General features: G+C 46.1%; 1 protein-coding gene across 4 annotated transcripts in view; it reads left to right on the top strand.

The window, feature by feature from the left end:
- Positions 1-4,005, top strand: part of ZCCHC7 (zinc finger CCHC-type containing 7) — a 211,871-nt gene extending 207,866 nt beyond the window's left edge. For all 4 annotated transcript variants that reach the window (XM_045841001.1, XM_045841002.1, XM_045841000.1 and 1 more), the window contains exons 8-9: positions 818-935; positions 2,641-4,005. In XM_045841001.1, coding sequence (XP_045696957.1) covers positions 818-935; positions 2,641-3,077 — 555 coding nt within the window. In that variant the 3' untranslated portion in view covers positions 3,078-4,005. The remainder of the gene's footprint in view (positions 1-817; positions 936-2,640) is intronic.
- The last annotated feature ends 7,329 nt before the right edge of the window (positions 4,006-11,334 follow it).

The raw sequence follows: 11,334 nt of genomic DNA on the forward strand, positions 1-11,334 counted from the left end.
GATACTTGGTCTCAGACGTGCCAGCAGATATGTGTCACAGATCACGACAAACAGAGCCTGCTCTGTGGGGCGTGTCAGGCCGAGGGTGCGTGCGGGTCTGGGAACAACCACCAAGGGCAGGTGGGGTCAGGAAAGTAGGGAGCTGGCCTAGGGCGATGAGTGACAGGAGTGATTGCGTCTCGACTGGAAGGAGTACAAAGAAGAGAGGGCTCCTTTGGGGTGTTTCACAATCATCTTGGATTGTTTTCAAACTAGATACAACCCACCACCACCCTGCTCCCCACCGTAAGCGTCGACTGCCCAGAGGAGCAGTGAGTGTTGAGTTAAAATAAGCTTACCGACCACATGTGTGGCAGGAAGAAGAGCACAGAGCTAGGAAGCCACACCCACATTCAGGGTGTAAGTGAGAAGGGAAAGCTCCCATGGGAGGCTGTTGAAGAGCCAACCAGCATAGGTCTGATACAACATAAGGCCAGATAAAATAAACCCCTTTGCAGGTATGAGGCCTGTGGTAGGGACCCATTGCTGTCAACACAGACTGGGGGAGCGGTTTGGCAGGCAAGATTGAAAAAGATAAGGGTTTCATAGTAAAGAAGTAAGGGAAGAAAATTCCAGTCCAGAAAAAAATAGCATGTGCACGTGACTGGGTCAGGCTGGGCGACCCTCCCACTGTCCCAGCAAGGCCACACGGCGTAGCGCCAACAATGAGTGTCAGTGATGGGGCGCTCTTCTCTCGTCACCATGCTCCCTAGTCTTGCAGCAGGTGTGTCTGAACAGTGTGCCCTTGTGACACCCTAATCCCCAGTACAATTTGCAGGAATGTGCAGAGAGGCGGATGTTCAACCAGACCTTTCCGACGTCTCCGTTCATCTACTACTATGATGACAAATACGAAATTCGGGAGCGAGAACACAGAATAAAACGGAAAGTAAAAGGTATGTTGTTAGAATTCTTGCTAGATCAACTTTGCAGTAGTTCCTTAATGTCTTTTTTTGCACTGTCTTTACCTGGAGTGGGGGTCATTGGTTAACACACAGAATGGTTTTAATAATTACCATAGACACTGGAGCTTTCTTGATCTCCAGAAGTCAACACCCACTTCAAAAATCGTGTGTTGTAATCTCTTCACAATAAACATTTTTCTAACATAATGATCATATCAGGAAATGTCCAGAAAATACCCATCCATGTCTGTAGGCAGAGTTTTTAAAGGCTCCTTTGAGATTTTTCTATTTGCCTAGTTACTATTTTTTCCCTTCGTATATGTCTCAAATTTTTCATGGAAAGAAAGGCTTTCCCGACTGGGTGAATTTCTGGGGCTTCCCCGAAGAAGCCACTTCCCATCAGCCTTGGTTACAAAGCAGAGCCCCAGGTTCGCAGCCATCCTCTGCAGTTTGGTTACGTTCTGTTACTAGAACGTAAAGTTCTTTCTCACCAAATTATCCTCTGATGTAAGCCTGTTTTCTCTGCCTGCTCTTCCTTGTGACGTTCTTCAAGGCAGTTCATGAGGCTATTCTGGCTTTTGGGACGAAACCGTTCTGTTTTTCAAGTTGACCTATACCTTGTCGACTTGTTTGGCCTTTACTGTTATTCTTTTCCAGACTCTCTTTAAAAGATTAAAAAGAAATACATGAAAGTATCATCTCTGGATTAAAGGATTGTGGGTGCTTCTCTTTTATTTTCTTTATGCTTTTTTGTATTTCCCAAAATTTTTATAATGAGCATTTATAAGTCTTACAATCAGAGAAAAGCCATTTTTTTTCCTTTTTAACTGGTTATATTGACAGCTGTGGCACAGATCCACTTTGAGGTTTGCTGTATTTGTCGGCATTTTTATTTAATGCTGAAGTCTATAAGTCTATTACTTATTTTTCTCTATATTCCAAAATTCATTTTTTGGTCTCCTAAATATACTGCTTTGCACTTTATTTCATTGTGGGGGAGGGTCGCACTCCTCTTTAGTCTTTGAAGGTTTAGTGACATGTTAACTTCTATCCCTCGCTGTGACCTCATCTCCCACCCCCCCCAATCAGAGTCACCGTCATCAGACACTTGCAGTAAGAGTCAAATCCTAAGAAAACTTGGCGTCAGATCTGCACTAAAACCTCTGAGATACACGTGTGTGCACGTGTACACACTCAGTCTCTAAGCCAGTGATCTCTCCTCTGGAGGATTAATCTGTCCAGGTTGGCATCCACCTCTAAGTGCTGTGGCCAAACTTGATCTTCAGAGTGTAATTGAAATGTCACGTGAGGCTGTCAGTAGGACACATGCATCTTGCTTTCCCTTATCATTGAGGGCTGTCCATTGAATTGGTCAGACGTGACGTTTCTTCACAAAGCTAAAATGATTAGCGCCCTCACTGGTCCTCGTCTGCACTGTTTAACTTAATTGTATTGAGCAGAATAAATGTCATCAGATTTCTGGATGTTTTTCATTGTTAGCGATCAGAAATATAGAACTGTACCACACAGTTTTTAGTGAGTAATTTTTACCTTAGTGAAGGCTCTTTAGAATGTCTTATCATTAATGCGTTTAAATGTCTGGCTCCCCTCTCTGCGAAGGTACTTACAGACCTGGGGAAGCTCTGCACGGACTGTCCAGCTGCAGGATGTGCAAAAACACTTTTATGTTTTCCAGAACTCCAGAAACATGGGAATCTCCCAAGGCAGTTCAAGAGGCTGCATATGAAAGCAGCAAGTCAGAGGTCCCACCATGACGTGAGGAAGGGCCAGGCCTCGTGGAGGAGCACCAGGTGGCCTCCAGAAAAGAAGGAGACCCAGAAAGAAACGAGCAGAAACAACAGAGAGCGTGAAAAGCACAGGAAGACCGACAGGTGTCACGACGTGGAGGAGGACTTTCCCAGGGGCCCAAAAACACACTCTTCCCCTGGCGCTTTCAAAACGCAGAAGCCTCGCAAGTCCGTTCACCACTCCCATTGCCACAAGCCAAGAGAAGACAAGCTGCCCAAAGAGTCTAAGCGGGGCAAGCACAGGAAAAAGGAGGGCTGCCTGGAGGAGGAAGACAATGATAATTTGTTTCTCATTAAGCAGAGGAAAAAAAAGTCTAAACTGTGAGACAGTTTCTGATTTGGTTTTCTGGCGTCTGTCTGCCCTTCATGTCTGTAACATTCTGGCAGTATTTTTATCATCCAAGATTGAATAATGGGAGTTTGTTTTATTTTGGTTTTGGGGTGGTTTTTTTTTTTTGGTTTTTTGATTTTGGGGGTAATCTCGCCCATACCTAGCTTTGCTGAACAAAGACCTTAGAGCTCTGTTCTCTGTGTCCAACGGGTTGTTAGGTAAAAAACAGAAAGATGAACCCAGGCTTCTTGCCTTGTTCCAGTTGGTCATTTTCACTCAGAATCTTACAGGTGGGAAAAATTAATCTTTTCAGGGGAACATTAAAAAGTGCTTTGGACAAATAAAAGCTCCACAAATGTAATTCATCTGCAGTGTATGTAAATGAAATCCTTGCAGGAAGAAAAATTAACACTAATATGAAAAATTCATCCGTTTCATCATTACCCTTGTTTTAACATTAGAAAGATAATAGCTACAGATTTCCACTTCTCATGCTTCTGAAGCTGGCGTCAGAGTCTTCCTTTAGTCCAGGCAGCACGGGGCTGCGAGACGGAGGGGCCGTCCTGGGGCCCTGCGTGGGCGGGGCGGGGCGGGGTGGGGCGGGGCTGCTGCTGCAGATCCGAGTGAGGACTCCGTCCAGCAGCATGCAGGTCACAAGCCAGAGTTCCTGAAACAAGGAAAAGGAATCATCAGACATTTTGACACAATCACATGAAATCATTTTTATAGTCACACCTCAAGAAGATGTCACTCGGATATATAAAAATGAATTTGCCCAACTTAAAAGATTGTTCTGTTTTCATGGGTTTTTTAATTGCCATGGAGCTATACAGAAATTTTTGTACCTGTGAACCTTTTATACTTATCAAAGCATAATGTTAAAATTATTAGCAGAAAAATAAAGTGTCAGAAATGGATTAAATAAGTGTGTCTGTGATGTAAAAAGACAGTGAGTGTTTGGGTGACAGAGGGCATACTTGGGTTGGACAGGTGACCACCGTTGTGAGATCTGCACTAACCGGAGTTGAAATGCTCTGCGGCCCAAGTGCTAGTTCTGTGCCATAGCAAAAGGAGGTAGCATCAGTTAACTGGGCAGTTCTGTCATATCAGATTCTTAAACTGGCGTTTGACTCTTTGTGAAATACACAAACTGCCATGTGTCTGGTAGGGTCAGCCCTCCTGTCTTTTTCAGGGGAAGAATCTCTCCTCCCAAGTCAGCTTCCCTGTGAACTGCAGTTCTGCTGTCTTCGGTCTGCACCGTCCGTGTGGCCGCCCGGCTCTCAGCCGAGTGTCAGGGCTCACCGCCCTCCTCCGCCCAGTACCCCGCTTCCCTCAGCAGTCCCCGCTTAGTTCATGTCCATGGGTCGTGTATATAAGTTCTTCCGCTTCTCCTTTTCCTACACTATTCCTAACCTCCCCCTGTCTATTTTGTACCTACCTGTTATGCTTCTTATTCCCTGCACCTTTCCCCCATTTCTCCTTCCCTTTCCTTCCCCGCTGATAACCCTCCATGTGATCTCCATTTCTGTGATTCTGTTCTTGTTCCAGTTGTTTGCTTAGTTTGGTTTTGGTTTTGGTTTTTTTAGATTCAGTTGTTGATAGTTGCAAGTTTGTTGTCATTTTACTGTTTGTATTTTTTATCTTCTTTCTCTTAAATAAGTCCCTTTAACATTTCATATAATAAGGCTTGGTGGTGACGAACTCCTTTAGCTTTCCCTTGTCTGAGAAACACTTTATCTGCCCTTCCATTCTAAATGATAGCTTTGCTGGATAGAGTAACCTTGGTTGTAGGTGCTTGCTTTCATCACTTTGAATACTTCCTGCCAATCCCTTCTAGCCTACAAAGTTTCTTTTGAGAAATCAGCTGTTAGCCTTATGGGAACACCTTTGTAGGTAACTCTCTTCTTTTCTCTTGCTGCTTTTAAGATTCTTTCTTTAGCCCTAGCAGGTGTGGCTCAGTTGATAGAGTGCTGGCCTGTGAACTGTAGGGTCGCTGGTTCAATTCCCAGTCAGGGCATATGCCTGGGTTGTGGGCCAGGTCCCCAGTAGGGGACACTTGAGAGGCAACCACACCTTGAAGTTTCTCTCCCTCACTTTCTCCCTCCCTTCCCCTCTCTAAAAACAAATAAATAAATTTTTTTAAGATTATTTTTAACCTTCGGCATTTTAATTATGTGTCCTTGTGTGGCCTTCTTTGGGTCCAACTTGTTTGGGACTCTCTGTACTTCCTGGACTTATATGTCTATTTCCTTCACCAAATTAGAAATGTTTTCTCTCATTATTTTTTCAAATAACTTTTCAATTACTTCCTCTTCCTCTTCTCCTTCTGGCATCCCTATGATTTGGACATTTGGAGATGTCCCAGAGTCTTCTTGTGCTCTCCTTGTTTTTTGAATCCTAGTTTCTTCATTCTGTACTGGTTGACTGTTTATTTTTTCCTTATGTTCCAAATAATTGATATGAACCCCGGCTTCCTTCCTTTCACTGTTGGTTCCCTGTCGATTTTTCTTTATTTCATTTAGCATAGCTTTCATTTCTTCCCTTATGCTTTCGCTCTACTCAGCAAGTTCTGTTGAGCATCTGATGGCCAGTGTTTTGAACACTGCATTTGATAGGTCGGCTCTCTCCATTTAACTTCATTCTTTTTCTGGGGTTTTTGTTCCATCCTTTAATCTGGGCCACATTTCTTTGTCTCTTCAAATTGGCAGCCTCCCTGTGTTTGTTTCTGTATAGTAGGTAGAGCCGCTTTGACTCCCTGTCTCAGCACACCTGTTGAGTTGTATGGGTATTTGCCAGGGCCGGGTGACCCACTTCATCATTTTGGGTCTCTGTCAGGGACAGGGGTCAGAGAGAGGACAGTGACGTTGCCTGGCCCCTGGAGGCTTGTGCAGCACTCACCCCGTTTCCAGTCACTTCACCCACTTTCCGGATGCGACTCGCGCCCTTCCAGCTGCTGCCCTGGTGGTGGCTCCCAGAGCGGGTGGGTTTGCATACGTTCCAGGTCCATGCGGCCCTTTAAACAGACTCTCCTGAGAAACCAGCAGTTCCTTCCTCCTCCCCAACCCCAGCAGTTTTTACAGCCAGAAGTTACGAGGCTTTATTTTCCCGGTGCTGGGACCCCGAGCTGCACGACCTGGCCTGGGGCTGGGGTCGCTCACTCCCAAGGTATCCCTCCCGGTTTTTATCCGCCACACCTGTGTGTGGGACCGCCCGTCCCCCGCTGCGTCCTCTCCAGCACCACACTGCGTCCTCTCTGCCCCTCCTGCCCATCTGGATGAGTGTGGCTTCTTTAAATCCGTGGTTGTTGGGCTTCCATACAGTTCAGTTTTCTGGCAGTGCTGGGTGTTTCTTGTTTTGAGGTTAGTTGTGATTCTTGTGGTTGCGTGAGGCGACAAAGCATGTCTACCTACGCCTCCATCTGGACCAGAAGTCCCTGACCCAGGTCTTACCCTGCTGAAAGTGCTGGCGGGCTTCACAGAGGGGTACGCCTTGAGATAACAGGCGTTATTCCTCAGTAGGACCCAGGACAAGCGTGGCTTGTTATTGATGTGGTGTGACTGGCATCCCTTCGGATCTGAGGGCAGAAACGGGATTGCTGCTCTGTGGCATCTTCCACACAGAAGACTGTTTGGAGGAGGGAAGAAAGGAAGCTCTTTTTCTATTTGTTTCTGCACATTCTCTTATTTTTCCTCCCCAGTTTTAGTTTTTTATCAGACAGACATTTTGTTCTGGGGTGTAATTTACCCTTCGGGTCCACGTCACTTTTATGCAGATGGGAAGGGTGGCTGAGCTACTTGTGGGCATGAAGATGGCGAGGAAAGACCGAACACGGAGGAGCCTCTGCTCCACTTCCTCTTCACGGCCCTCGGCACCTCTTAGCAAGCATTCAGGTTAGTCTGCACACACCTACTTTCTATGCAAGAACGAGGACTTTAAAATACAGAGATTTGACATTCAAATAAGACTTTTTAAAGGTTTTATTTATTTTTAGAGGGGGGAAGGGCAGGAGAGGGGAGAGAAACCTCAGTGTGTGAGAGATACATGGATCCGTTGCCTCGCTTGCCACCCCCTCCCCCCAACTGGGGACCTGGCCTGCACCCCAGGCTTGTGCCCTGACTGGGAATCCAACTGGCGACCTCTCAGTCCTCAGGGCGGTGCTCAGTCCACTGAGCCACACCAGCCAGGGCCCAAATAAGACTTTAAATGCATAAGTACAATTAAGAAAAAACAGCAGATGTCCCAAGCAGTGAGGATCCCTATCTTGCTAGGATTGAGGAGACTCTCAAAGTCTTCTGCCCCTGGCCCCACTTTGATTAGGAGCAGCCTGAGTGGCTCCTTTCCTGGGTTCTAACTGGGTTCACCTCCGGCATTTTTAGAGTAGAGCAGAGAGAAACCGTCTCCCATTCTCGTGATGGAAGGCCCGGCTTCCGTGGCCCCGCTGTGCCCGTTGTTTTGGAACCATGCTGTGAAGGGTACCTGTTGTCAAGCTGTTTATTTTTGTGTTTTGCAAGGAGTACATACTCATTTTAAGAGGGATTTTTTTTAAACATAAAAGTCATGCCTGATTCTTCTACACAAAGATATGGTTAACATTCTTAACATCTATGCTAGATGTTATTTTATACATATGTATGTTGTTTTGTAACATGCTTTTGTACTTAATAGTAAAAACATTTTTAATCAAATATATAGCTCATTGTTTTCCATGGCTACATGAAATCCTATTGTATAGCTGTACCATAACTGATTTAATCAACTTCCTGTTGCTGAACTTTTTGGTTGTTTCTGATTTTTATTATTTTTTAAAAAATCAAAAAAAATCTTTTTACATTTATCGTATCTTTTCCAATTATTTCATTGTGGTAAAATAGAATTTATAGGTCCAAAAATGCACATATTTCATACAAATTTTAATATATTGCCAAATTGCATTCTTCACCATGTGTGAGAGTGTTCATCCCCCTGTTTCTACAATAACAGAATATTTTCCTGTTTGTCTTTGCCACTCTAATGGGCAAAAAGAAACATTTGTTAGTGCCATAGTGAAAAGATTGATGTGTGCTGTGTTTGTGTGAGGAGAAACCAGGTTGACGTATCTCTCTGTTGATAAAAGATATGGACAGAAACTTCTCATAAGAAACAACTTATGAGGATTCTTCTGCCAACAAAAGGTTACATGCAAAGTGAAACAGCCCGTTACTCCTTCGTAGTGACCTTAGCCCCTGTGGTGTTGCCTCGGCCAGACTGGCCTACTCCACTGTGACGACCACGCCAGCCAACATAGGTCCTTCCCTGTTTGATGTTTCTGTCGCCTTCCGAGTTATTTAGTAAACAGATACTTGCTGTGGGCCTTTTTTATGCCAGTAGTCTTCTTGCTTGAGATTGGTTGACTTTATTAAGAGAAGAGAGAAATCTCAAGTCCAGGGACTAAGAAACAATTGAAGAAACAAACACAAAAACGAAGGCCCTGCCATGCGGGTGGGGAGCGGCAGGAAGCGTTGAGAGGGTGGGCGGGCTCCGTCCTGCCCAGGACTTCCATGGGTCTCTCGAACAGGTTTTTTCCCAAGGCAACAGAAGGAGGGCAGCCGTTCAAGGAGAAGGAACCATGTCGGTAAAGGCGTGGGGATAGGAAACAGCAAGGATGTGCCCCATCTTTGTTTCTTGGGGCTATGGTAACAGATCCCTACAAACTAGATGGCTTAAAACAACAGAAATTTACTTTTACAGTTCAGGAGGCCAGACGTCCAAAGCCAAGATGGCAGCAGAGCTGGTTCCTTCGTGAATTCCGAGGGAGGATCCATGCATTCATGCCTCTCCTAGATTCTGGTGGCTGTCGGGGGTCCTTGACCCAGTTTCAGCGCAGGTCATAGCCCTTCCCAGGGCCTTTTTGGGCATACAAGTAGCCCTACGTGCTTAGAACTGGCTGTTCTGTAGCAGCCTCAAGGAGACAGATCTCTTTTTAGCTTCCACACCATTAATAGTTCAGTCTCTAAAGTCACAAGTAAGAAAAGGAGGCTAGTTACATAAGAAAGCAAGAGCAGTTCCTGTGGCCCAGCTGGATGGCAACCCACCCGTAAAGAACCCTTGGTTCACAGCCCCACCCCGCTCCCTGGTCCTGTGCTGACCTCGAGGGCGCCCTGCCCTTGAGAAGCTTTCATTTTCTCTAGTGGGCAAGACAGATGCGGTCGGTTCTAGCACAGAGATTCACTGGAGCTCATGGCACTGTGGGGCCCCCAAGTCTAAAACCAAATACCTGGGGCCGGCTGGAAACTCAAGCAGGATTTTCATTTTATTGTTGTTCTATTACAGTTGTCCCAGATTTCCCCCGTTATCGCCACTGCCCCCCCACAGTCAGTCCCCACCCTGGTGTCATGTCCACGGGTCACTCATCCATGTTCCTTGACTAGGCCCTTCCCCTTCTTTCCACCTTATCCGCCTCCCACCTTCCCTCTGGTCACTGTCAGTCTGTTCCCTGTTTCCATGCCTCTGGGTTTGTGTTGCTTGCTTGTTTGTTTTGTTCATTAGGTTTCTCTTATTGTTTTGTTGATTAGGTTCCTCTTAAAGGTGAGATCGTATGGTATCTGTCTTTAACCGCCTGACTTACTTCACTTAGCATAATGCTCTCCAGTCCCATCCATAGTGTTGCAAAAGGTAGGAGCTCCTTTCTGCTGCATAGTATTCCACTGTGTAAATGAACCACAGTTTTTTGATCCACTCACTCATCTACTGATGGGCACCTAGGTTGCTTCTCTTTTCCCTTCATCCTCACCAGCACTTGTTAGTTGATTTGTTAATGATGGCCATTCCGACTAGTGTGAAGTATTATCTCATTGTGGCTTTAATTTTCATCTCTCTGGTGGTAGTGATGCTGAGCATCCTCTCAAATGGGCCCTCTGTATGTCCTCCTGGGGAAAGTGTCTGTTCAGGTCCTTTGCCCGTTATTTTTTATTGGATTTTTTGTCTCCCTGGTGTTGTTGAGTCATATGAATTCTTTACATATTTTGGAGATCAAACCCTTGTCCAAGGTATCATTGGCAAATATGTTTTTCCATACGGTTGGATCCCTTTTCATTTTGCTGATGTTTTCTTAGCCATGCAGAAGCTTTTTAATTTGATGGAGTCCCATTTGTTTATGTTTCCCTTTATTTCCCTTGCCCTAGGAGGTCTGGTGATTTTTATCTTAGAGTTTTGAAGAAGTCCTTCAGGATTTTGCCTTCCCCTGATTTGACAGGTTCCACATTTTGGAGGGTACTCTGCTTTATTTCAAGTCAACTGGTTTAATCACATCTACAAAATACCTCTCCAGCAACACCTAGACTAGTGTTTGGCTGAACAGCCGGGTGCCGTAGCCTCGCTAAGCCAACACACAAAATTAACCATCACAGGAATCTTTGTCTCAAGAGCGGAAACCAAGGTAGAAACTTGACAAAATCCTAATCCCTAGAACAAGGTACCAGGCTTGCCACATAATCTTTGTACCTTGGTAATAATTTTACATTATTTATTCCTGCTTCCTACATAAAATTTGCCACAGATCAGAGCCAAGCCGGACACCTCTGGGGTGTGTTGTGCTGTGCGGGGACTCGGCCTGGGTGCAGACTTTGGCTTGGCGGCCAGAACTGCTCGCTGACTAGAGCTCCCCACTGTGGGACGGGCCTCGGATGGACAGGCGCAGTGGGCTCCTGACCGCAGGAGGTGCGCACCCGGAGCTGCGCAGGAGACTGAAGCACCTACTGAGAGTGGTACCAGGGACTGGGAGGAAGCCCCCGAGAGAGCCCGTGAATTCTGATAGCTCTGGATAACTAGAAATGTTGCTCAGAAAAGTCCCTGCTGCTTCCTGCTCTCTGCATCCCTCCCCCACCCCAGTTAGTCGTCCGAGGTTGGGGCAAAACACGGAACCTCTCTGAAATGGAAACTATCTGTGTGCCAGTTCTCACCCTGCCTCCATCAGCCCCCTCTGCCCAGCCAGCCTTGCCTGGCTGGTCTTTCTGGGAGGGGAGCTTGTCAGCTCCACTCTGCCCTGGCCTGCGTTCACACCCCACCTCGTCCTCCACGCTTACTGCCAACGGAGCCTCAAGGGGCCCCGGGGATGCACCATCCACAAGTCATGGCTCACCAGCTGCCTCTCTTGTTTTTACCTACACCCCATTAATCATCCCTTCCTGGTGATTTGCATGGCAACCCTCCTGCACTGGGCCACTCGGGAGTTTTCTGGTTTCATTGCCTTACTTAACCTTGACCTCCTGGGTCA

The sequence above is a fragment of the Phyllostomus hastatus genome, unplaced genomic scaffold, assembly GCF_019186645.2.
Source record: "Phyllostomus hastatus isolate PE091 unplaced genomic scaffold, TTU_PhHast_1.1 phas_contig_34, whole genome shotgun sequence".
Taxonomy (NCBI): Eukaryota; Metazoa; Chordata; class Mammalia; order Chiroptera; family Phyllostomidae; genus Phyllostomus; species Phyllostomus hastatus.